General features: G+C 40.7%; 1 protein-coding gene across 1 annotated transcript; it reads right to left on the bottom strand.

Annotated features, from left to right (window-relative positions):
- Positions 1-15: 15 nt before the first annotated feature.
- LOC146504578 (ATP-binding cassette sub-family G member 4-like) lies at positions 16-24,214 on the bottom strand. The gene is made up of 15 exons (XM_085184701.1): positions 24,070-24,214; positions 14,786-15,054; positions 10,869-10,986; positions 10,606-10,738; positions 10,439-10,489; positions 10,040-10,185; positions 8,516-8,639; positions 8,159-8,273; positions 7,917-8,038; positions 5,404-5,502; positions 5,128-5,296; positions 4,933-5,033; positions 3,910-4,068; positions 3,713-3,831; positions 16-1,693 (listed from the first exon to the last, which is right to left on the bottom strand). Exons 2-15 carry the CDS (start codon positions 15,039-15,041, stop codon positions 1,468-1,470), a joined length of 1,938 nt encoding a protein of 645 aa, XP_085040827.1. The 5' UTR covers positions 15,042-15,054; positions 24,070-24,214; the 3' UTR covers positions 16-1,467.
- Between the last annotated feature and the right edge of the window lie 2,746 nt (positions 24,215-26,960).

The raw sequence follows: 26,960 nt of genomic DNA, 5'->3' as shown, positions 1-26,960 counted from the left end.
ATATTTCATGTTTTGTTATTAATGCAACAAAGCATCTGTCATATCAGTGTTTATTGGAAGTTTACATAGCTGTACAGAACTGTTGGCTGTTATGTGTTTCAACATGGAATGGATTAATAAACATACAAGTGGTCATAACAAAAACAGAACACAATGTAAAAAATATGAAGACACGTGCAGATTCATTAGTCTTTGGTCGCTCAGTATGCTGTAATGTGCAGTCCCAACATCTGCTTTTTAAAAAAACGTGTAATTAAAATGAAATGTGAGATAGCACCAAGATCAGTGGCATTGCTGGACGTAGAGCGGACACAAAAACAGTAATGACAGTACAGTAACTCACCTATGTAGCTTAAATACAATAATGGATTTCGTAAGTGGTGAGTATCCTGGACCAGAGATATACTCTGCCAGAGCAGCAGCACAGTGTGGACTAAAGCAAGATGTCAGTTCTGCTCCTGCGTCCCGTCTGCTTGGCTCTAACTGAACTGCTTATGCATAGAATACTAAAGATAATAAAACATAGTGGAATATGATTAAGGCTTGTCCTCGTGATCATCACTAACAGATTTATTTAGATTCATGATTATAATGTGGAAGTACAAAAAATATAAAATTTCTTCAGGCGATCAAAGCAAAGCTCAATTTACAACTATCAATATGATAAAAACCACAGCTTTGAGAAGTTAATGTTTTTAGGGCAGGGTGAGCAACTCCAGGCCTCGAGTGCCGGTGTCCTGCAGGTTTTAGATCTCACCCTGGGTCAACACACCTGAATCACATGATTAGTTCATTACCAGACCTCTGGAGAACTTCAAGACATGTTGAGGAGCTAATTTAGCCATTCGAATCAGCTGTGTTGGATCAAGGACACATCTAAAACCTGCAGGACACCGGCACTCGAGGCCTGGAGTTGCCTACCCCTGTTTTAGGGCTACGGCCCAAATCCACTCTCTCTTTCAGTGATACAAAGACGCCGTGATTGTTGCTTTTTCACTCTTTCAGGCACATTATCAAACATCTTTAGTGCAACTTCATTTTTTTCGGCTTACAAAAGTAAACACTCTTTTTGCATTTGAATTTTGTAAGGGGTGAGTATCCTGGACCAGAGATATACTCTGCCAGAGCAGCAGCACAGTGTGGACTAAAGCAAGATGTCAGTTCTGCTCCTGCGTCCCGTCTGCTTGGCTCTAAAAACTTCTCTTAGTTATAAAACGTACAGCACGTGTAGCTGAATGTGGCTCAGTCTTTGTGCACACATTAGTTCTTGATGAGGTAAAACAGCTGTATGGTGGTTTAAAGGACTGTCACCAGCTGGCAGGAGAACACAACCAGAATTTGTTCTGTCCACTTAGCAGCAACATGTAAAATGAAATGAAACAAACTCCTACATGACGTGACAGGTTCTCTCTGCACAGGAAAGAGTCTAGGGGGGGTCGTGTGTTTTGGAGATGAGCTGAAGAGAATCTATCGCTCTGACTTGACCTTGTAGCGGAGGACAAGGTAAGTGGCCAGACGTAGGATGACGAAGAAACTTCCCAGGACAATAAAATCGACATAGAGCTTTGCATCCTCCACATCGAGCAGCTGCAGAACCTCTTCAGGCTGTTGGAACTTACACACCGGCCCTGGACACTCCAGCTCTGTGCGGTTCATCCCATAGATAGACAGGAGGACCCCTTCAAAGCCATACCTACGAGAGAGACAAAGTCTTATCTGTAAACAGCCCAGTCACAACAGCTCAAATGTTGCTTACTGTTTCTGTAAAACATGCTGATGACTTTGGTAATCAGGCCCAGCCATCGAGGATTTGAGTGCATCTTACAAATAGTTAGCATCCTGTGAATAACGTTTGGACAAAAAATGCTTGAAAGGATCAGTCAGATACATCTAAGTGTCAGTGTCAGCGCAGGTAGACCCTGTGGAGTGGAAAGTAGTGGACCCAAATGCACGAAACGTGGAAACGGAACTGGATTTTAACAAATGGAGTGCCTTTTATTGAGGCCGAAAAACAGAACATGAAACAAATACAAAAAAACAGATAAATGAGAAACTAATCACAAACCTAAACCGGAAAAACGAAATACACAAAAACCAGGAATACCAGGAAATAATGAATACCTGACACGTGGGAGGTTAGCAGTGGATGATAAGCAGACGAACCGATGGGTAAGAAAGCAGAACACACATAGACATAGGCTGTATCCCAATTCAGGGTCTGCAGCCTTAAAGGCCGCATTTTAAGGCCGATTACGTCACCGCGACGCGACGAAGGCTGTCCCAATGCGAAGGCTGCTCGAAATGCGGCCCTCAAACGCGTCCTTCATTTCCCTGAATTTTAAGGACGTGGCGGTGTAGACTTCGTGGCCCAACATATCCCAGAATGCATAGCGCGGCGGTGGGTGTGGATTATAAAAAAACGGCGGATGAGGGGCGCCCGAAGAGTAAACTTTAAGTAAGTACTGAATATTATGTCACTTATTTATGTGCAAATGTTTAATAACGAAGAACATTAAAACATTACTGTTGGCCACATGTCGGCAAAGTCATGTGACATTAGTGACGTTTGTACTAACTTGGTTTTAAAGCCTTTACTTTAAAATATACGCCGTTCAATAGCTGAGCTTAATCAGAGAATGATCAAAGCTCATGTAGAAACAAACAAATGAACAAAAGATTTTCTCCTTCATTTCTGTCAAACAAAGCTGTATGAAACGTTTCCAGCTGTTAGTATCATGGTTGCTAGGCAACCTAGGCAGCGCGACGGATGCTAGACCGTCCCATTTCACAAGCCTCGCACTTCCGACCTTAGCGGTCTTTACGTACGCGGCCCTTGAGGATCGTTGAGGCTGCAGACCCTGAATTGGGATACAGCCATACACAGAGGGTAACGAGGGAAATACACGACAGAAGAAAGACACAGCTGAACCTAATCAGACACGACGAGACAGAGGAAGCAAAACAGAATAGACTCACACGGGATGCAGAACTATCACAATAAAACAGGAAACCAGAGATGCAGACTGACAGAACATAAGGAACAGAGGCAGAAACGTGGGAAACAGAACCAAACCTACACCAGAGACACGACACACTAAACACGGGAGGCACAGGAACAAAACCTAAGAACTAGAAATCACTGAAACAGAACCAGAAACTGAAACGAAGCACATTAATAATCAAAAAGCACAAACACAGAGTCGCCATGACTCTGCACAGAACCAGATGTAAATGTGTTAACAGTGTTTCACCGTTAGTTATTTGTCCACTAATCTCCACTTATTACAGCAGGCTCAAGCATTTTGTGCTGGAGGGCAGCAGCTGGTGCTTCACTCGATTCTGCAGCAGCTTTGTGTTGCAGATTGTTTATATTTTTATGAGTGTGGTTTTTTATCCATGAGATTGACATCCTTGTCTTAAGTTAACATGAATGACTGAAAGTGACCAAATTAAGCAAAACACTTAAGATACCAAGTCTTCCAGGTTTTGGCAGCAAACTCAAATACTGTTAACTTCATAATCTTTGGGGCAAGAAAACATAGTTTTATAATTTTATGATTAAAGCTGAACGTCTGCACTTCAGTCTTTTCTTAAATGCTTGATGTAAAATGTGCTGTGATGGTGTACAGACAGAAAAGCAATGTGTCCTTCCTCAAAACCCCGTCGACCCGACTGAACCTGCAGCTGTGATGTTCCTCCCAGCCACACTCACCTGACGTAGGACACATAGGAGCTCCACTGCAGATACTTGGGGATGGTGTCAAAGTTGACAAAGAATCCAGAGAACAGCAGCACAGGCACAGCTGTAACAGGCCCTACAAATGTGGCTACCTGGGAGGTGTAGAGGATATACATCGTGTTACATATCAGCCAAGAAAATGTGTATTAAACAACGCAAACATGCACTACCTGTAGTGAGGTGGAGGCAGCGCCAACCAACAGCCCAAGAGACTGGGCTACCAGGGCAGTGCAGGTGGACAGGGCTATGAAGAGCAGGTAGCGACTTGCCTCAGGAGGCTGCTCTGTCATCCAGTACACTATGCTGCAGTACATGATGGGGCAGATCACCTAAAATAACACGTTCATTAACCGATGTTTAGTAGAGGAACAGCAAGGACACCCTGTCACAGTGTGCTGCAGCTACAGTCGCATCCAAACACAGAGCCCTCAGCTCCCGTGCCAGCCAATCACGATGACTGGAGTGCTGCACAATGGTTTATTTAATAGATATAAATGTTGATGGATTTAATACAAATTAAGGTTGTACTCAATGACAATGATGGTCAGCAGGATCAAAAGTAGCTTTCCAAATCACTGTCTCACTCAGTCTCACTCACTATGTATTAACAGACCTCTCTGCACTGAATCATATCTGTTATTAACCTCTGTCTCTCTTCCACAGCATGTCTTTATCCTGTCTTCCTTCTCTCACCCCAACCAATCGTGGCAGATGGCCCCGCCCCTCCCTGAGCCTGGTTCTGCCGGAGGTTTCTTCCTGTTAAAAGGGAGTTTTTCCTTCCCACTGTCGCCAAAGTGCTGCTCATAGGGGATCATATGATTGTTGGGTTTTTCTCTATGAAGCGCCTTGAGGCGACTTTTGTTGTGATTTGGCGCTATATAAATAAAATTGAATTGAATTGAATTGTGACGTTTACCTTGTTTCCATTTCAATCCATGATAACGCCCACGCATTACATCTGAGAACATCTGCCGCTACAGTGTAACCAATAACAGACACTTGGGTGACTTCTTTGACATAATGAGACCCAACAATGATGTTGGCAAACTAATCTGCTCCTACAACCTGCAAGCACCATCTGCTAACACTAGAGTGCAGTGTTGTGAAGCTAAGTGGATATATTTTGCTGTTTGTCAGCACTCAGGCCCTCAGTGAGTAAACCCACCAATCCAATCACAGCACTGCCAGCTCACCTGGAAGGGAATATCAGCCATGGTCTTGGCCAGGTAGTAGGCTTTCAGGCTGTACCAGTAGTTCAGATGCTCCCTCAGGAATACAGACATCTCCAGAGGAACTGCCAAAAGCCCAAAATGTTTACATACATTTATGAGATTTATCATAATAGTATCAACAGGGGAGGAAGTCCATAACCTCTGGATCATACTCACAGGTCAACACAGTAGGCATGAGTGCTCCAAACATGAGGAAGAGCATAGAGAAGAAGAGAAATCCAGTGTTGTTAAACACCCTGCTGGCATCATTGCCAATGTTGAGATAGAGCAAACCTATTAACACACCTATGCAGATGTGGGATATCACTCTGAGGTGGGTCAAAACCTGAGAACGGACGACAGCGGAGAAAACATCCATGATCAGGCTCGTTTCAGGTAAGAGCACATCTGATCTGTGACAGCTGTAATTATTGAAGCGATGCTTCCACCCACCTGGTCTCGACATACAGTTATGAAGGTTCTCTTGAAGAGGATGCAGAACTGTGTTAGCGTACTTGTGGCAAACGTGTGGCTTTCTATGTGCCTGGCATCCTGGAAAATGGAAGAAATGATCATCAACTCAGCACAAAGCATCCTGCAGTCAGAGCTGAATCAGCTGGGTAAAAATAGAGCAACAGACCATTTTTACGGGTTTCTGGTATTGCCAGAACATATTGGTTCTACTTCCTGCTGTCAGTTTGTCTTTATTGACACAGCTAGCATAGTGGCCTGGTGATTAGCACTGTCGTCTCACAACAAGAAGGTCCCGAGTCTGAATCCACTGCCTGGCCTTCCTGTGGGCAGTTTGCATGTTCTCCTCTGTGGATTCTCTCCAGGTACAGTTGCTGGAATTAGGTTAAACTGGTGATTCTAGGTTGTCCACAGGCGTCAATGGTTGTCTGTCTCGCTGAGTGTACCCTGCTTAGGACCATAGGACCATATCAGCTGAACACTGTGTTCTTCTGTTGGGACCTTTGAGGTCTCTGCAGGCTTTGGTAGTTCTTGGTTTTTATAGTTAGCTAAGATCCACCCATTTCCTGCATGCCCTTACTTTTCTATTATGACAGGTCTCAGTTTGGGTAATTGTTTCCTGCTTTGGTTCTGAGTTTAGGAAGCAACACAATCATTTCAAACAGAAATGGACACAGCGAAGCTAAACTGTTAATGTGAGAGGACTGTAAATCAATCTAAGACTAAATGGCGAATGCCTTGATGCAGTGGAGCGGGGCCACATTCTTGTGGTTGGCAGGGCACAGCAATGGTTCAGAGGAGTTTGATTTAATTTTAAATGTAATTTTAAAACAGCAGTACAAACACTGAGAGATCTGCTGAGCATTGGTGCTGCATGTTTTCTGGTCATCCTGGAGAAGAACTACCTGTGTTTATTGCACTGAATCACCCTCGTTTCAGTCATGACCACTAAGCTCCAGGTTCTCGTCTAGGAACTGCAGGAGCAAACTGCACCTAATGCACCCCACTCAGATAATGGTCAACATGGTTCTTTAAACTCTGTTGTAGTGATGTGTCGGTCACGAACGAAACGGCTCTTAGAGCCGGCTCCTTATCGCGAGCCGTGGGGTTTTTTTTCTTTCTCTCTCTCTCTCCCTTTTCCCGCTTCACTCTGCACGCGAACCTTGTGCTTTACGCTGGGCAGAGGGGGGAGGGGCGGTAGTTACACTCGCAGTAGCACAGGAACAGAGCAGGAGGGAGAGAGAGAGAAAGAGCCAGGGACAACAACGTCACATTAGAAAGGTATAGTAATCATCCACAACTATTTTCAGTTGCAGATGATAAAGGATTCAGAAAGTTTATTCATGCAGGTCCATATGACAGAGAATGTGCATCTTCTTTTTGTTTTCATATTATAATTTATATTTAATTGTGTTGTGGTTTGCAGTGTTTTGTGTTGTTTCACTTTAAATTTGTTTAAAAGGAAAAAGCTGAAAATGTAAATAGTTAAAAGTTGAAATGTGAATAGTTGGTTTTTGTATTATATGATTTATTTATTACATTTTATGTGGAGTGAATAAATAAAAGTATATTTACGGTGGCCCCTACAGACAAAACATGTACGAACTCCAAAACACATAAACTCAAAAAACGTACAAACACAACAGAAGTGCTCCAGGATGCTAGGGGGCAGTGTTGAGCTTTTGTTACCTCGTGGCTACACAAGCCAGCAAGTACCAACGACCAGATTTGGTGTGTGGTAGTAACAGGTAAATGAACATATTTTAAATTATTTGAATAAATATGAGTGCTTGTGTATAAATACACAAACAATACACATATGCTTTCATGCTTTCAATTGTGTAATTTAAGTGATCTAGTAGCTCTGTTTTGGAAGTTCAGTTCATGCTACAAATGTGTTTTGGAGTTTGTACGTGTTTTGTCTCTAGGGGCCACCACATATATTTATATATAAACATGTATAAATAAAACCACTTTTTTTTTACATTAGTAATTCCTTTTGTGCATAATTTTATATTATTGCCGGAAATCCCATCACTACTCTGTTGCAAATAATCTTCTCCTTCCAGAACAAGTGGCACTTTTATTCTCTGGTTGTATGGAGCAACCTTTAGTGCAGCATGTGGTTCTGCTGTGGAGGACTGGGTGGAAGAGATCAGGGACTTGTAGATCTGGCTAATTTTATTTATAATCTGGGCAGCGGGAATCTGTCTTCTAGATTGTTATAGCACCTCCCCACTGGTTGTTGCTGCCTTTCAGCCTTCAGGAGCCCCCCCAAGAGTGCCTTCAGACTCTTGGGGGGGCTGATAATACTGTGAGTAATAAAATAAATCAATAAAACAAAACGATTGACAAGAAGAGCGTACAGAGACTCTATAGTGGTCGTCTTGGCAGGGCAATATGTCCAAGCAAGTTTCTTCCTTGCTCGATGCTGCTGTCACTGTAACGTCTCTGCAGCACACTCTCCCACGTGTGGAATAGCATCTGTTACTTACAACGGGGCAGATTGTTGCACAGACTGATTGATTCTTCTCCTCTAAAGCACACAGTCCACCTTGGACTGCTTCAAACAGCACCGGGTTCATGTCTCCATACTCTCCTGATGCCACTTCAATGACTGAATCACAAGTAAAAGCAGAAAGACGTGAACAGAATGAACTCTCTGGAAATGCTGCTATCATGCAGAAAAGTTGGGGAACATGAACTAGCAATAACAGGTACTGTAAGGTGAACATACTGAAGTCTGCAGGGTTGTGGTAGGTAGGACAGTAGAGGCCGAGCGTCTTCAGATAGGGTATGAGGTAAGGGACGGTGCCTTTGTAGATGCACTGTCCCTGACTGAGGATGTAAAGCTGTGGAGCAAAAACATTCAGGTTTGACAAAAAGCAGCCTCTACAGAAGCTTACAGAACTGCAGCTTATTTTTCTTTACATGGCAGTGGTGTAGATTAAAAGATGGAGATAGCTATGGATGATATCACCCACTGGTTCTCAGACACTTGGCTCCAAATACCAACATGGTGGCTGCCAAAACAATACGCTGAGGTTTCAAAATACAGCGTCCATTATTTCCTCCTTCATTGGCAGATACACACCTTGTCAAACATCTCAAACAGTTTGGCACTGGGCTGGTGAATAGTGCAGATGATGGTACGCCCGCCCTGTGCCAGAGAACGCATTAGGGACACCACCTGGTAGCATGACACGCTGTCTAAGCCACTTAAAACACAGAGACAAGATCCATGAATACCAGTCTAAAAGAAACGGAAGAGTAGATAAATCACAATGACTTGCAGATTCCCTCTGTCACATAAGAGTTTAGCTAAACATGAGAAAGCTTGAGGATGATATCTTTCTATTAAAAAAATCAGTCGTTATTGTATCAGCTTAGTAATTTTGGAATCATGTTTTCTCAGTTGTCTGCAGATTTAAAAGGAAACGGACACACTAATGATACACTACCATACAGTATTTATACTGTTTAAGCTCCGTCCTACAACCAGAAAACGTGGCTTTATGTAAAAACTGGAAAACTGTGCAAAAAATAACATAATTAATACATAAAGTAAAATAACTGTATGATTTTAATTGTTAATCTGTTAAATTTAGATGAGTCTATAAACCTCAAAGCTCCCACATAAATGTTACTATAATGGTTAGCCATAGCGGCTAGCTGCTATCATGTTGGTTCATGTTGCTATCAGCTAACTGCTAATGCTAAAGCTAAAGCTAATGCTCTTGTTGCTGTTTACAACATCAGTGTTTTTCTTACATTTCTGTAATTGTTGAAATTCTAAGTTATTGAAGCTGCTGAAATGCACCGAATGGTTCTCTGGATAAAAGTTTATATGAGAAAAATCTAAGAATCCGAAACACAAACATGTGTAATGTTAGTTGAGAGGCTGGAAAACTGTGTAAAAAATAACATAATTAATACATAAAGTAAAATAACTGTATGATTTTAATTGTTAATCTGTTAAATTTAGATGAGTCTATAAACCTTAAAGCTCCCACATAAATGTTACTATAATGGCTAGCCATAGCAGCTAGCTGCTACCATGTTGGTTCATGTTGCTAACTGCTAATAGTTTGACAACTAAAGCTAATGCTCTTGTTGCTGTTTACAACATCAGTGTTTTTCTTACATTTCTGTAATTGTTGTTGTTATTGAAGCTGCTGAAATGCACCGAATGGTTCTCTGGATAAAAGTTTATATGAGAAAAATCTACGAATCTGAAACACAAACATGTGTAATGTTAGTTGAGAGGCTGGAAAACTGGATACCAAAATTGTACTAACAGCTGGAATGCTAACAGCAACCTTTTGAAGTGCTGAATCTAGTAAGCTATTGTGTAAAACTGTCGGAAGCTCAGGTCTGCACACAAAGATGAAGGAAAGTACTGACATTTCATCTGTATTTGAAAATGTCTCAAGCAGCAGCTGCATTTGATATAAAGAAACATGACGAGAGAGAGAGGTGCGATTTAAAACCAGGTGTTCCACTTGCTTTGAACCAGCAGTCAACTATCAGCATGTGATTTTATGGAAGCACATCTCACATAATAAAAAGATATAATTTAGGTATACAATCGGCAACACATCATCTCCTCCCCGTTCACCTGGTGGGCTCATCAAAGAACATGACTGGAGGATTGTTAACCAGTTCGAGGGCGATGGCCAGACGTTTACACTGACCACCTGACAGTGAGCTGGTACGAGTGTGGGCGCAGTCAAGGAGCCCTAAAGCAGTCAGAATCTCGTTCACCTGAACAGAGAAAAGAGAAAGGCACAGTGCCGGATTTCACTGATTCTCAAAGCACTAATAAAAAATGTCTTCTTTATATTTATATCTAAATGCCTGTTTGGGCAAAACAGGGAGAAAAAACATGAAAATGCTCGGCAGGAATAAGAAAGTGGTGCAACATAACAAAATAGATGGTGAGTAATAAAATCCTGCTTGTTGACGTTATGAGTAAACTGGCTGGTTCAGTTTACAGTGCATGGTAAACTGCTCTCACCAGTTCCTTCTTCACATCCATAGTTTCATCCAGCTTTAAGTTGGCTGAAACCTGAGCAAAGAGAAAATAGATTGCATTAACGTAATCAAGCTAAAAAAAGATTCAGATTCAGATGCTACGCAACAGCAACGCTTCAAAATGTGCTCCGAGGCTAAGTTGAAGTTTACCATCATGGCCTCCCTGGCAGTGAGGTGTGGCAGCAGCATGTCTTCCTGCATGATGTAGCAGGACATTTTCCTGAAGGTCCTCAGGTCCCTGGGTTTCCCATTTACCAGGATCTCACCCTTCATCCCTGTTTCCCTGAGCAGCACGAAGGACAGATACCAAACATTTCACTGCCCAGACAAACTTTACTAATTAACTACACCTTATGTTTGTATCACACAGGCCTCATTTATGTCATCATAAGTGTATCAGAGAGTCTGCTCACCTGTACCCTGCTAGAATGTTCATCAGGGTGGACTTCCCTGCCCCCGATGGCCCCATGATCCCTATAAGCTCCCTGCTGCAGAACCTTCCTGACAGGCACTTTAATAAGGCTTTGAAACCTGCAGATAAGTGACAGGGTATTCATGGGAATGAGCAGTGATATTATATTACTGCACAAGAACAAACTTTATGTAAGCATAATACAAATACTCATGTTAAATAGGAGCTACTAGTTCCAAAAAAAGCCACTTGGAATAAAAGACCTCAACACTGCCCCCAACACCGAACAGAGCGGGAGTCCGTGAACACATATGACACAGATGAAAGTCAGTCCTGGGTCAGAGGTGGGTTGTAAAGTGGTTTGCAGATGCACAGCAACTGTGGCTAAATAACATAAATATCGAGTCCTCAATTAAACACCCATAGAAGGGTTTCCACTGAGATATGAGCTGGTGGGGCCAGGTGTTCCCCACTGTGTTACTGGGCATGAGATGATCCCTGCTTTCCCTAAACATCCGGGGCAAGCAGGGACAAGAAATGAAACTGTTCAGTTAGCTAACATATCCTATTTTTCTGCTGCTCTGTTCATCATTTAACACATATAGGAACTGCTTAAAACTTTAAAAGAAATGTAAGCACAGGGGGAAATGTTCTGAGCTAATACAACAAGGTTCAATATCCAACCTTCCACTGATTATAACATCATGTCTTCAGAGCTACAGTCGCACGTTATTCTCTACTAGAAGTGGCTCATATGGAATAATATTAATGCATGTCTGACAGTAAAACTGACCAGTAAATTCAGCAGGCAGATGCATCAACACTTACAGTACAAATATGGTTGGTTAAAGTGGATGAATGTCCGCTGCACTTTGGGATGGTGATGACTGATGATCCCCAGTAAACTTCCCACACTCCCAACTCTGGATTCACCGGGGTCACATGTTCTGAGAGGTTGATAAATGCTTTTCCCACTACACAATCTGACAGCCTCAAACACATTGCTCTCTTAGTTCAAAGCTGGTTAAAAAGTAACAGTTGCCTCAAGGCGCTTAATTTTAGGTCCAAGTTTTAATGAATCTGAGATCGTTGTACAAATGAGCAGTAAAAACTGGCCCTTGCTTTTGACAGTAAGCTGTTATATTGCAGTAGACTGTACAGAATCACAGAATCAGTTTACCAGCATCAACATGGAGCACCAACTGTGCTGTGGGTGAGGGTGGTTGTTTATGGTTCCTTATACAAGTCTCTCATAATTTAAAAACATTCTTCGATGTCTTCTAGTTTATGGCTGAAGTGATTATTGAGTGTTTTTGCTTTCATATGTGTTTCTCTGCTTTCTGAGTCTCTGTACTAGTTTTTGAGCCTTTCTCACTCACTATGTATTAACAGACCTCTCTGCATTGAATCATATCTGTTATTAATCTCTGTCTCTCTTCCACAGCATGTCTTTATCCTGTCTTCCTTCTCTCACCCCAACCAATCGCGGCAGTTGGCCCCGCCCCTCCCTGAGCCTGGTTCTGCCGGAGGTTTCTTCCTGTTAAAAGGGAGTTTTTCCTTCCCACTGTCGCCAAAGTGCTGCTCATAGGGGGTCATATGATTGTTGCTCTGCATGTATTGTTGTAGGGTCTACCTTACAAGTCTTAAGGTGACAGTTGTTGTCATTTGGTGCTGTATAAATAAAATTGAATTGAATTTCATAATACCTTGGTTTCTTTCTAATTTTATTAATTTATTCTAGTATCCGCGGCACCATTTTTAGTGTGTTTTCCCTTAGTAAAGCTGTGACGTTGTCTTGTTATTCAGACAGATTTCTAGTTATGAGTTTGCGATCCCTGACTGAGCAGCACATCCCCAGTGTTATTGTTATCTGTAATCTTAAAATTCCTTATCTCTGTGTTCTGTAAAGCTTGTCATAAGTCTAAAGAGTGCATTTTTCTTTATATAGCCCAGAAGTAAAGTTAATTAAACAACACATATGTTTTGTGTCTGTTTGAGTTCAAAGTTAAAAAATAATCAATCTTAAAATGAACTCTCTGACTTACTGATTAGAAAATGAATTGTTTTGTTTTGGATGAAGATGTCTCTCTCTCTGGGTGGGGGTGAGTAAGGTGTACTGGGGGGCTAGGCATACAGCAAAGACAAAGGTGGCAAAGGAAATGGCCTGCTGTCAGTTATATGTAAGGCTGGACACCAAAGAAGGAGAGAAGGACTTGTATTCATTGGCTGGAAAAGATGTGCAGCTTGTTTGGATGATTAAGGATACAAATGGAAATAACACGTGAAGAGAGGCTGCTTAGAAATACAAGGAGGGCTTCAAGGAGCTGATGGTAAATGGCCTGTATTTGTACAGCGCTTAGCTGATGAATGTAGAACATAAGAGAGGAAGAAGATACGACCTGCCTCGACAAATGACCAACAAACTTTTGTACGAGTGTTAAAGACCGGTGGTGGAAATGTTCTTGAGTGAGGTTGGTTCAGGAATCTTGCATTCAATCATAAATTCAGTATCAGATCTAAAAGTTAAGTTAAATCAAATACACATAACTTTTTATTTGTACTGACTAAAGTAGATGCAGTGATAGCCACAGCATCTGTGTGTTAGTCTCTGTGAGCGATGTATGGTGTGGATTGATCGGTGGTGTGAACAGGGTGGATCGTGGGGAGGGCGGCGTGTCAGAAACAATCAGCCTCGCCTCCTCTGTGTGATGGGGAAATAAGGAAAATCAATAGAGATCAGGGTTACAACAGCTGGAAGCTGTCAGCGAATGTGTCACCGTTTCATCTTCTGCTGATTCAGTCACAAAGAAACACACGAGAGAAATATTAGTGAAAAAGGATGCAGCTGCAGAAAGCAGAGAAACGTCCAGCCCAAACAAAGAGTCATAATTTACCCACGATGTGTGTTATTGTAGGCTACACCGCTGGTAACAAAATAACAACAGTTTAAATGAATCTGCAAAACTACAGGAAATCATTGTCATTCATAACATGTGGAGTGTAGACCTCATGCTGTGTTAGAGCCAGTGTCATCAGAAACGTGAGGAGACATACCCGTGACTGCACTGCACCTCCTGCATCTTAAAGCTGACAGGCAAGGACAATGATTTGTGTACCTGAGTATCACTACAATGCACAAAACAACCGAGCAGCCCATCATGACACAACCAAATCCAGCTATGTGTTTTCTATATATTAAATAATATAGATGCCTCTGCAGCACGACTGATGAGCTTACACAACACATTCAGAAACCTTCCCAAACTGAAGGACTGAGTGCAGATTGAAACTTATTAATTATTTCTATCAGCGTTGCAAAACTGTTATTTCCACATCTCCAGTATCAAAAGTGAAACGTACACCCTGCCGTGTACTGTGCAGCATGAATGCGCTGCAAACAGAGAAGACACAGGCCAGAGGTTTCCTAAGACTTTATGTCACAGGCGCCTTTTAAGCCTGAAGGCAGCAAATATTTAACACAGCGCGGTGACAAAAGCTGAATGACTGAATGGAGAAACATGTGAGCCGAGCGTTCACCGACTGAAGCGAACACAGACTTGACTTGGGTGAACACCCACCGATACTGATGTTGGTCCAGGTTTATTTCTGTTTTTGACATCCATTAAATAACTCTTATTATTTAATTTCATTATTATTAGTTTGAAGAAGCACTACCGTGTCCATCTACAGTGATGTCTCCCGCTTAGAAACAATGAATGATCAGACTGTTCTCGACTTTTTAAGCATTGTGCTAGCTCGCTGGGAACACTTTTAGATACATGCGGCTTATTTTGGGGTTCATCCATCCACACATCTACTGTCTCGTGTCTTGATTAAACCTTTTCACAGAATCTTTACTCAGTTAGAAACTGGTTAAAGTGGAAAACTGTATATAAAGGATGCTCAGAAGTCCGTTACCTCTCCTCCTCCAGCACGGTCCCTCCCGAATGGTGTAGGAGATGTTGATGAACTCCAGGTCAACAGCTGAGCGTCGGGGTAGGTGGGTGAATCGCTGTGCCTCAGTGATCTGGTTCTCAACCTTCTTCAGGTGGGTCAGCATGGATACCTCCTGTTGGAGCTGAGGCTGAGCAGCAGGCTGGCTGTCACCATTACATGTGACCACCTCCTCCATAGGGAGGCTAACAGAGTCAAGTTCCAGCGCCTTATTATCCATATTAGATCACAGACTGTGGGTGGAGGAGCAAGGGGAGGAAAGAGAGATAAAAAGGAGAAGGGAGGTCATTCACGGTTCAACTGTCTGATTTTACAGGTGAGGTTTTGTGCTTGAGTTAAGTTATCTGTCAACGCTGAAACAACAGAATAGCAGAGAAGCTGAGCCAGCGAGCAGCTCTGCTCAGAACAGAGACGATGTTTTTGCCCTTTTCACTGCTGGCTTGCACACTGTTTCAGTTTCCCATCCACACTACTGTGAATTATGAGGCCAGCAACCAGCTAAGAATAGGCTGACCAATTCATGAAACGTTATTGGTGCTTAGGCAACAAGGCCTACCTGGATAGGTTCAGGTAAAAAAATAAATCAGTGATGTTATACCACAGAAATGTACCTGGTTAGGTTTACATCATGACTTATGTCATAATCCATAGTAAACCTGTATGTTAAAGGAGCATGCTGGGAGTGACAGCCACTAATACCACTGCACCAACACAAGTCACAACAACACAGCATCTTCTGATGGTGTCATCACAAACATCTGAGGTTGTATAATGTTCATTATTTATAATGAATGGGTTACATTTAATTAGGCATAGAGATATAATTATGACTGAGGCTGGAATATCATCTACAAGAGAATTAAAAAAATTGAATATGCATCAGAGAGCAGGGAGTCTTCCTCTTCCTCCTCACATGTATTCATCATCAAAACATGGGGAAAAAACAGAAGTCAGAACATAAAGAAGAAAGCAGAAAGAAAGCAAAGTGTAAATAAAAATATTCATCAGTTTATTGTTAATCCTGATGTGTTCAATTCTGGATTTGCATTTAGTTCTTACTTTCACGGCCTTACGAGGTGACGCCCTAACCTATGTTATCAATCTACTCTCGGTCTGCAGATACGGTTCAAACATGCGTCTGAAAACTAAGAGTGTGTCCAAAAACTCTGAAACAGCTCGCCACCCTCTCTTTTGCACCCTAAAAGTTAATGTGTGCGTTCCGGCTCTGCTTTGAATTTTGTTGTTTCACAGGTTCGCGTGTGTGTGTGTTTATTCTTGCACAAGCTTTGATTAAGTAATTTCTTTATTTCTTTATTTGTTGAGATCTCTGTATTTATTAGTGGCTGATTTCTTGCTCTGAAAAGCACTAATAAATAAACGTTACTTGCTAGGTTATATACTGCTGAGTATTTCTTTGTAAATACTATCATTTTACTTAAAGTACATGGAAATTCAATTAAATTCTTAGGAAATTAAAGCCTGCGGGGTTCCACAGGGTTCAGTTTTGGGTCCATTATTATTTTCTTTTTATATGCTTCCTTTAGCTGCATTATTCAGTCTTTTAGTGACCTGTCTTATCATTTCTATGCCGATGACATTCAGCTGTATATGTCCTTTAAGCCTCATCAGCTGGATACTGTCCACCCTAGTCCAGGCTTTAACTCAAATCTCTGATTGGCTTTCTAACAATTACCTTGTTTTAAACATGAACAAGACAGAGACCATGATCGTAGCTCCTCCTGATCTATATTCTAAAATCAGTCAGGTTCTTGCCCCTTTCTGTTCTTCTGCTGAGCCAAATATTCAAAATCTTGGAGTAATATTTGACTCTTCTTTGGGCCTTGACTCACACGTAAAAATCTCTGTCTTGTTCCTGTTTCTTTCATTTAAGGAACATTTCTAAATTGCGACATATGGTCTCCTCAGCTGAACTGGAAAAAATTGTCCATGCATTTGTGTCATCGCGTTTAGATTATTGTAATTCCCTGTTTACCAGCTTGGATAAATCATCTCTTTCTCGCCTCCAAGCTATACAAAACGCAGCAGCTAGACTACTAACTTGCTCTAGCAAGCGAGCTCACATCACTCCTATTTTATGTTCTTTACATTGGCTCCCAACAGATTTTAGAATTTGTTTTAAAATCATTGTTTTAACGTACAGAGCACTAAATGGCCCCAGATTATTTATCCAAGCTTCTCACAAAATACTCTACTGCTCGCCGTCTCCGCTCACAGACTCAGAGTTTGTTGGTTGCTCCCAGAACACGTCTGAAGACGAAAGGGGGCGGAGCCTTTCAGTCTGTGGCACCAAGGCTGTGGAACAGTCGACCTCTACAACTACGTTTGGTTGACTCTGTGGAATCCTTTAAAAAACAGTTAAAAACTTTACTGTTTAAACAAGCTTTCTGTTGACCAATGCTTTTTACATTTTTATATTTTAATTTACATTTAAACTCTATATTGTGTATATTGTGCATTTTGCTATTTATTGTACTGTTTATTTTAATCTCTGTGTGCAGCGCTTTGTGACTACCTGTCTATGAAAAGCGCTTAATAAATAAACTTTACTTACTTACTTACTAAAGCCGTAGTCCTGAGCGGTGTTATAAAATGCTATTAATAATATTATTAATGCTTCAGTAAGAGGATACTGATAGTTTGCAATCAGTATGAATTTTGTATTTGTAGCAGCTAACAATTAGTATTATCTATTAATCTCTCAGGTTTATATTTTATTAATTTAATTAAGTCTTTTGATCTATGTGATGTGATGCAATTAATGTTCCATTTTAATGTTGAAGTTAACTAATCTACTAGTTATGTTTTTTTAAAGTCCATTTCCCCAAACGTGAGAGTCACACAGAAATAATAAAAAGAATGATGGTTAGTAACAAAGACTGTCTCATCCACTTGGTTTGTATAAATCTGTCTTCTCAACATTGACACTCATGCAAATTAGAAATGTCAGGTGATTATTTTGATGATGTTGATCCAGTCTGCAGCACGTATAAAACGCCTGTAATTCCACTTCCTCTCCACTATCAGTTATAACATAAATTACATCCTGATTGTTCCTCAAAGTTTCATGAGCAGGTTTGTGAGCTTTATATTAATCATTTCATTTCCTTTTGATGCATTTCAGCCCATGGTGAATTATATCTTTGTGTTAAAGTTAAGATAATCCCAGGATCTGTAACGGCAGCAAGTTCTGGATCACAACAAGTGTTAACATTTTTTAATTTTCATGTCATCTATACAGAGGAAATTTCATGAAACACTGTAGTATCTAAAACTATGCTGCAGATAAACAGTGACTCCCAAAGTATCCAAAACTAATATGAGGGTTTCTTCCTGCTACAGTAGGTGTCACCATGGCAACTGACTGGTGAAAAAAACACCACCCACAACTGGTAACAATGGGTGCTTTTGAGGTATGTACTAGCCCTCGGTTTTCAGTCTAACAAAGGCAGTGCACTTCTTGCTGGCGTTCATCCCCATGGTAACCAAAGGAGGTGATGCTGAAGACGAGAGATCACAAAATCAGCAGTTACTGATTTCCTACATAATGAATTTATCGACCAATCAGTTCCAAGAATTATTAGAATTAACCGTGTTTCTATTTTTTTACCTGTTGGCTACATTTAGTTACGTTTTATTTATCTGGTGCAGTTGTGTTGACTTCAGCCTGTATCGTGTTTTTAACCTCTCAATATTTTTCTGATATTATAGTTTGTAAAATCAGCTCCTCGGCTGCTGGTAGACCTTTCTATGACTCAGGTCAAAAACCCGCCCTTTCATGTGAACACCACATTAGGAATATTGTAACTTATTGGGAAACCCTGGGCTGAGTGACCAGTTGATAAACACCTTTATGTGACCACATGATTCCTGATGTTAATGAAGCCGTATCCAGAAAAAGAAAATATATGTATGCTGAACTTGGACATGTACTTGGAGCTACGTCATGTCAACAACAGGTTTCCTGTGTAGTTTGAAGCCCAGTTTTGATTAGTTATCTGTGGACAACAACGAATACCTACACTATCCTAGAAAGGTATTACAGTAAGACTGTAACGTTCATTTTTTCCACTACCAAATTTGTTTTATTGGATTGTTGATCCAATTCCCCTTCATATGGTTTAGCGCAGTGGTCCCCAACCCCGGGGCCACGGACCCGTATCAGTCGTTTGGTACCGGGCCGTGAGAGTTGAGGCTTGGGTGTGAAATCTATGGTTTTCAGGATTTTTATCGGTTTTTAGCTTTAACTTGGTTTCCCTGGGTCTTTTCTCGTGTGTTATGAATAAATCTTCTCTTTTTTTTACCAGTACTGGTTTACATTTATCTGTGACACCTTAAAGGCCGGTCTGTGAAAACACTGTCGGACAAAAAAGGTTGGTAATCACTGGGTTAGCGCACTAGAAAAGCTTTCTGACAGAAGGTAAAGATCTCCCGTGTGCAATAACCTTCTTCTCAGTTGTCAAAATTCAGATCACTTGGGTGATAAGTCCCAGCCCGTCTGAAGCACTGACAGCAAAGACAGAATCAAGGGTTGCTTGTGTTGCCTTGTTTCAAACGATCTCGCAGCGCTGCCGTTTGACTGTTTGAACACAGATAGAGATCTCTGTGTAATTAACACTGTTCTTCTGTCCTGATCTTAATTCCATGTTACAAATAACCCAACAGTAGCACCACTTGTTAAATGATCTGCTGTATTACCAGAAATTAGATGACGAAGATTGATGCTAATCTTACAACTGTAGCTTGGTGTAAGTTCTGAAATCAGTGAGGAAAAACTGTCCTGGGTTACTCCTAAGACGGGTTGGCTGCTTTACTGAATACTGCTTCATATTTCCAACTGATATTGCCTTTGTTCAGTTTTGTACGTAATGCATCGCTATTCTAAAACACACCAGTACTCACAGTAGCCAGAACGTTTTTGATTTCACCATTCAAATACCTGAAGTACAACGCTGACTGTCTCCCATTCATTAAGCCAAGTATAAAACAAGACATGGCTTGTATGTTTCTTCAGTAAGACGTAGAAGTATTGCTGTTGTGCTCTGAAGTATTACTTGAGGAGCGCAAATGCAAGCTATTGATTTAATCAGTGACAACTGATAATTCAGTATAACTAAGTTGGAAATGTCCTGAATAGATTTTCTTGTGATTATTAGTTCATTAGTCTAGATTAAGTGTAAACATCTTTACATTTCCTGGGAAAAGACAGCTTAGCCAGCGTCACACAAAACCCACTTCTACTGTCCATGCAGAGCTTTAAGCAGCAGAAATATGCAATCTCCTGACGTGACTAATGATCACTGAAACTGAGATACGTCTAATCTACTTTGTTCTGCACAGACCACTGTAAAAATGGTTCCCAAGTCTGAGGTGGTACAGTAATTTGTCCTTTTTGAGACAGAAGCCTCATTTAATCACTCATGGGGTTCTTAATCCGCTTGGGGATTAAAATTAACTTTCTTTTATTTCCTTGATCTGCAGGAGGGGCTGTAGTTACTGCCTTGGGAAAAAATCTGCAGAGTCAGGCACACTACCAAGCACCAAACCGAGGTAACGTATGGGAATCGACTGCTCCTCTACGTGCCTTCCACGCACATGGGAGAAGCCAGAGGTCTTGGCGTCAAAGGGAACAAATGAGAAATGAGACATGTTACGTATGCCAACGTGTCACGAGTCAGCTTGGATGGTACTGTACTGCTCTGGAGAGAGGGAAGGTCCACGGAGGGAAGAGAGGATAAGGAAAGAACTCCATGACCTGGGATCAGACAGCTTTAGATTATCTACTGTACTGCTGTTACACTTTTTTCTGACTCCGAGGCTTACAGTTAGATGAAATAACTCCCGCTCTGCAGGCCTACTTGTTGTTCCTAGAGTATTTAAAAGTAGAATGGGAGGCAGAGCCTTCAGTTTTCAGGCTTTTCCACTTTATTCATGCTTTGTTAGCCTTTGGCTTTGTTATAGCTTCAAGGTGACAATTTTGTGACTGACCATTCAAAAGCATGTGTGGAGCACAAAAAATAGTAATCAAAGTTTCTAATCAATGATATACATAAGTGAAAAGTCCACAAGTATATTTTCTTTGTAGGAAAACTCATATCTTTAATAACACTCCAATAAGTGTCAGTGACTTTGTTTTGAGCTTGTCTACTGTAGTCTGGTGTGAAACACATCACTGTTCAGTTGTTTCGTTGCCTTGAGATTGCAGGTTAAATCTAAGTGGTTTTTCCTCCACGTGCTGGTCCTTCTGACCCCGGGATAATGGATTGCCTAGTTGGTGTTGATGAACCTTGTTCTGCTAATGAGAACTTTCAGCAGGCGAGGACTACCTCATGCGCCGCTACAGTACACCTACACCTATACGATGAGAAACTCACTGGAGAGAAAGACTTTTTATATGTATCGGGAAGCAAATCACACCAACAACTGCCTAAAAATAATTTGTATTATAATATTAAAGAGACAATCAGATGACCAAGGACTTAGCAACAGCGAGAAGTAAAAACTCTTAACTATGAGAAACATGCAGCCATAGACGGACTTTTCATACTTGAGAGGAAACAGACAGACAGATGGTTTAACTGATTTTTATCATTGGGCTTCATGGATAAACACAACTGGGTATCACCTGCAAAGCAATGACAAAGTTTGGCGTGTTCTGTTTAAGAAGTAATGTAAAAAGTGCAGGTCCCAGCACAGAACCTTGTGGAATCCCATGACTAACATTTGCATGTGAAAACTCCCCTCATGAAAAATTGTGTGTGGTTGTTTTTAAGCACACAACACTTCCAACACCCAAAAAAACAAATAGAGGTGCAAACACATAAACAGACTCGAAACATAAAGAAATTGAAAATGACGACAAAGAGAATCAAAACAACAACAAACTGAATCAAACAATGATGGAGAAATGACCGCAGCAAAACTGGATCTGTTTGCCTCATAATCCATCCACATTTCACACAAGTAGGGATGCAACGATACCAATTTTTTCAAACCGATACGATACCGATACTTGGATCTGAGTACTTGCCGATACAGAGTACAAAAAACGATACTTCTACCACACACACACACACACACACAAATGCAATGAATTGGAAGACAGGTTTTATTTTATTCTCTGCCGATAAAAAAATTAAATCTTAATAAAAATGACCACAAAAAAATTTCAAGTGAAAAATAAGCACTTCTGTTAAATTATTGCAGAGTCTCCACATTGTAATTTACAAAATATCACTGAACTATTGGCACTGTCTCGAGCTTTCAGAATAATAAATAAACACTTCTGTTTGGAATAAAATAAATACAAATTAGGTTTGAGAATAAAATAAACTTGTAATAAAATAAAAGTGTCCATATTGTAAACAAAGAAACAAAATAATTATTATAAAATAAATAATAAATAAAATAATAATTGGCCCCCTAGTGGCCAATCTAAAAAACTACAACAGAAATGACAAGCCACCCTCTGATTAATGAAATAAGTTGGTATCGGTTAACTTTTACGAGTATGAGTACACACACATTTTACAGTATCGGCCCCGATACCGATACCAGTATCGGTATCGCCCCCGATACCCGATACCACTATCGGTATCGGTGCATCCCTACACACAAGCAGATCAACCCATTAAAAATAAATAAAGCTTTTAATACATGGCATTACACTTGAGCCAACGAGCTTTGTAACACCCATCTGTGGTTGAAATGCCAAAGTACTTGTACTATTGCTCCTGTCTCCTACAAGCAGACACCAGGGCTGATTAAAGGATCTGAGATCTCTTTTTTAAAAATTTAAGACTTGCAATTAAAGATATCAAAAATTTAGCGGATAAAAACGTCACTTTCTATACAGTAAGGATAGCTCACATTATTGCACATGAACAAGTTGTCGAAGAGAAAGGAAAGATTACTACTACAGCTTTTCTGTGTGTTGCATCTCTGTGAAATATGACAGATCCTTACATCTGCTGGGAAAACAGGATTTCTCTTTGGAACTTAAACATGGTTGTTCTGCTAAAGCTTATAGTAGAGCAGGCTGTTCTTACATGAGAACAGTGACCATAAGGATAAGTTCCAACCCAAGAAAGTATGTTAATACTACGGGTCTCCCATGACTTTGAAAGAATGAAAACTAAATCACTGAAAAGGCTTTGGCTGAGAAAAAAAATCATGAAAGCTTGTGCACATTCCTACAGTCAGCGTTACAGCACAGAGAGGCTGATAAGCTATAATAATTTTTACATGTAGGGACTTGAAATTATTTGAGTGAAAACATGAATATGAATCTTCTTTTTTCTTCCTGTAATGTGAGTAAATTCAGCTAATCCATTTACTTCAAAGGAAACTTGTTTTCTTTCAGGGCTTCACTTCAGTTTTTACCCAACAGTTCATGTTTGAGCTGCTTTTCCATCCATATCCGTCTTACACTCATCCAATTCAGGGTTGCAGCAGCGCTGCAATTTTACTAAGATTGAGTTCAAATATTCTTCCACCAGTTTTTCTTTCTGTACTTGCATTTCAGACAAGTCAGTGTTTAGCTTCCATCTATGATTTTAGCTGCAACACATCAATGAACAAAATATACATCTTATTTTGAAAGTTTGCATTACTTCCCTGATTAGTACATCCTTGCTGAGCAACATGTTAGCATAACTGCAATTATTGTAAGCAGGAGTAATAAAAATACATAAATTGTGTTTTCGTATGTTTTGATTTTCTTTAAATGTTTCTGACCAGGTTTGACTCTAAATGCAGAGTCAGTGTACAAACTGATGCAGCTGGTGAGGCATCAATAAACCACAATATGTTATTCAATGAAAAGAAATCACCTGACATGCCACTGATACACAGGTATCGTCAGCTTGTTGTCTGTAGATGCAAATCATTAAATATACAAAATTTTTGTAACAGGCTTTGTTGTAGAATAAAATCTGCTTAGTGTCACTAATGTTAGCTCTTGATTATGTTAGACACAGGTTAGCTTTATAAAGCAGGATAAAACTGTCATTTTTAGCTAGGCCCATTCAAAACACAATGCTCTAGCTAAATGTTACACAATACAAACCCGGTTCAAAAAGACATTTTAAGTATTTTAAGTGAGCTTTAATATAAAGAGTGCAACACAGATTAAGACAGCCTGTCAGCAGGAACAGCCACCAGAGGGAAAAGATGAGATATTTGAGATAAAAAGTAAGACACGGAGAGAAGAGGGCAAACAAAAAGCTTACAATGACTGCTGTCGGGTGACTGTCCTTCTCGGTGTCTGTCAGTATGCTGTTATCTCTCCGGCTGCAGCATCCACTACCAAACACCTTCCAGTCTGCCGCATCTACAGCATCTCTGCACGCCGAGCAGGGCAGAGCAGGCTGGGAGGGGCGGGGTGGGGCCTGGTGAACTGATGGAGGAGGGACACTGGATCTGACAGGGGAGGACAATTCGCCTTTACTTCGTAGAAACGTGGATTTCTGCATTTCTAAGCTTTATCATGAGAGACAGGTGCCAGCTTATGTTTCTGTAACCCACATTTCCAAAAGCCTGTCCTTATTTTACACTAAGCCCTGCTTCACAATGTGCAGAGTGAAGTCATTGGGAAGGTAAAGAGATGGTTTAAAGATGATTTATGGTATTTGCAGGTCCTGCTGAACACTAAACAGTAGTAGCCACCATTAGTTTGTTGACTATTGCTAATGACCCGAAACCATTGAACTTAGCTAATTATCTTTATATGCTTACAGTTAATTAATAACTGAAAGTAAAATTATTCCATTAATTAATAAAATGATTCATGAAGTGGTGCAACAAAAGTCCAAATCTTAAATCTCAGATACGCTCTCCCTAACTAAGACTCCACCCACAGAGGACAACTACTGGATGCAATGGAAACTGTGCAGCCTGTATAATGTAGGGATACAGCAGATGCCACCGTATCTACTGAGTGAAAGTCAAGGATGTCTTCAAAGATGTGACAAGTACAGCAACATAGTAGTAGTCTTAAAATCATGAAATCATTATCTAAAAAGTGCATTTTGTATTTACTCAGGTTATCTTTGCCTAATATTAAAATTTGCTTGATGATCTGAAATGTGAGTGTGAAAGAAAGAAAGTGTCAAATACCTTTTCACAGCACATCCCTCTCTACCTGCCCTGAACACACCTGGTGTCAAACAGGGATGACGGGGCCCTTCAGACGTGTTGCTTCACTCCCAACAGTGACGAGATTTAAACACAACAGAAAAAAAGGCGACTTGCAAAGAGACATTTTGAAAACCTGTGTTTACAAAGTGAATGAAAACTTTATTTACTGAGTCAATTTCAGGTGAGAAGTTGCATTTCCACACTCTGCAGTTAAGATTTGTTTTCAACACTGTCATACAAAGGACGCACCAGGAAAATGACTAAGGCTTCCCCTAAAAAGAAGCGAATACTGAGAGATTAGCTCATTTTTGATAAGAGCAAGCTACGCAAGCAGTCATTGTTGCCGTGTGCTACTTTGGACACTAAATGAAGTTTAGAAGGAAGAATAAAAATCCACACATGTATGTAATCTGTCCAATTCTCCTCATAAAACAACATATACATTAAATATTTCGTCCTCTGTACCCTCGTAAAGATGCAACATGTGAAACTCAACAAGAGTCTGAAAATAGTTTTGTACTAACTGTCATAAAAGTAATAAAAATATTTATTTAGTAAAAACTTACAACCCTATTTAAGTAATGTATCATTCAGTCTTTAAATGCACATAGAGAACCCAGTATTAGTAGATCATCACAAACATGATTTTATTGATTGATTCATGAGTCACTTTAATGCTGTAGCTAGATATTATTTTAACAGCTGATACACTTACTGATGCAATAATACATCAACATATAGCAGCACACCTATATGTGACCAGTGGTAGGTCCCTATTTAAAATAGGACAGAGCCGTAGGCGCACAGTCAGTTAAAAAAGAATTTAATTTTTAATACAAAATAAAAGTAACAGTGTAACAGCGGCACCTAAAAACAATTAAAAACTTTACCTTATTAAAACCAATAAAACTGTATGATTGCCCGTGAGACGGGACAAGCGCTGCGGGGAACCGTTTAAGAACAAATCGACATAGTGCACTAGTTAAAAAGGGACGGCAACTCACACATCACCCCAAATGGGCAAAACTCGATAAAGAAAGGCAAATCTTCAGTGCTGTCTTCACTCAGGCCCACCGCTGGCATGCAAAAGCGGTGAAACAAAAAAGGATTTGTTTTCCCTGCAGCGCCTTCACCGTCTGCGACAATATATATGTATAAAAGGGGTTAAAATACTAAAAGAATCAATCTCTATGGTGCCTACTGATACAGAAAAATAAAACAAGAAACAAATAAAATCGACAGCCGCAGCAGTCAAAATTACACCAGTATAAAACAAATTAAAACACACTGATGTGTCGGGTCCTGTGCCCACAGCCGGAAATCCACTGGGCAAAGCAGCAGCTCGGTACTCTGTCCACAAGTTCACGTCACACCCTAATAAATGTGGGTCAGTGGCGGTGAAGTCCACTACACTGTTCTGACGGGAACGCAATGTTTGAGTTTAGAGGGACCCACATCAAGCTTTCATGGGAAGAAGTTAAAAACGCAAACTTTTCACAAACTGGTTTTTGAATTGGCGACCCGACAATGAAACGTTAAAGCCACGGTCTGTAAAAAGCTGTAACTGAATGTACACTAGGTGGCCTGGCTTCAGCTGATTGGGGCAGATGGTGTGGATTGGAATGGTGGCCAGCTGTTGAGCGTGTCGTTCTTCTAACTGTACCACTTTCAGCTAATGGAGTGGGGACACTACACTGTGGAGTCCGGGTACCAAGCTCAGTACCTCTGGACTGTGGCCTCATTACTATAGCCAGGTCCTCTGGGGGTTGTTGGGGACAAGGTGCAGAATCAGTTTGTACACTTTGGGGGCCACCTCTTGGGGACTCCCTTTGTTGCCACACATAAAAGTCTCCCTCATCCTCAGACAGGGGTAACCGGTCAGGTGAACTTCTAGGGTTAGGAATTTGCTGGAGCTCTGCCCTTATTTTCTCACAGATATCAGCAGGGATCGGCTTAATCAGTTGTCTGTTAACCTGTCTTTTCT

Source organism: Neolamprologus multifasciatus, chromosome 14, assembly GCF_963576455.1.
Source record: "Neolamprologus multifasciatus chromosome 14, fNeoMul1.2, whole genome shotgun sequence".
In the NCBI taxonomy this organism is placed as follows: Eukaryota; Metazoa; Chordata; class Actinopteri; order Cichliformes; family Cichlidae; genus Neolamprologus; species Neolamprologus multifasciatus.
This window is presented reverse-complemented; position numbering and strand designations above follow the sequence as displayed.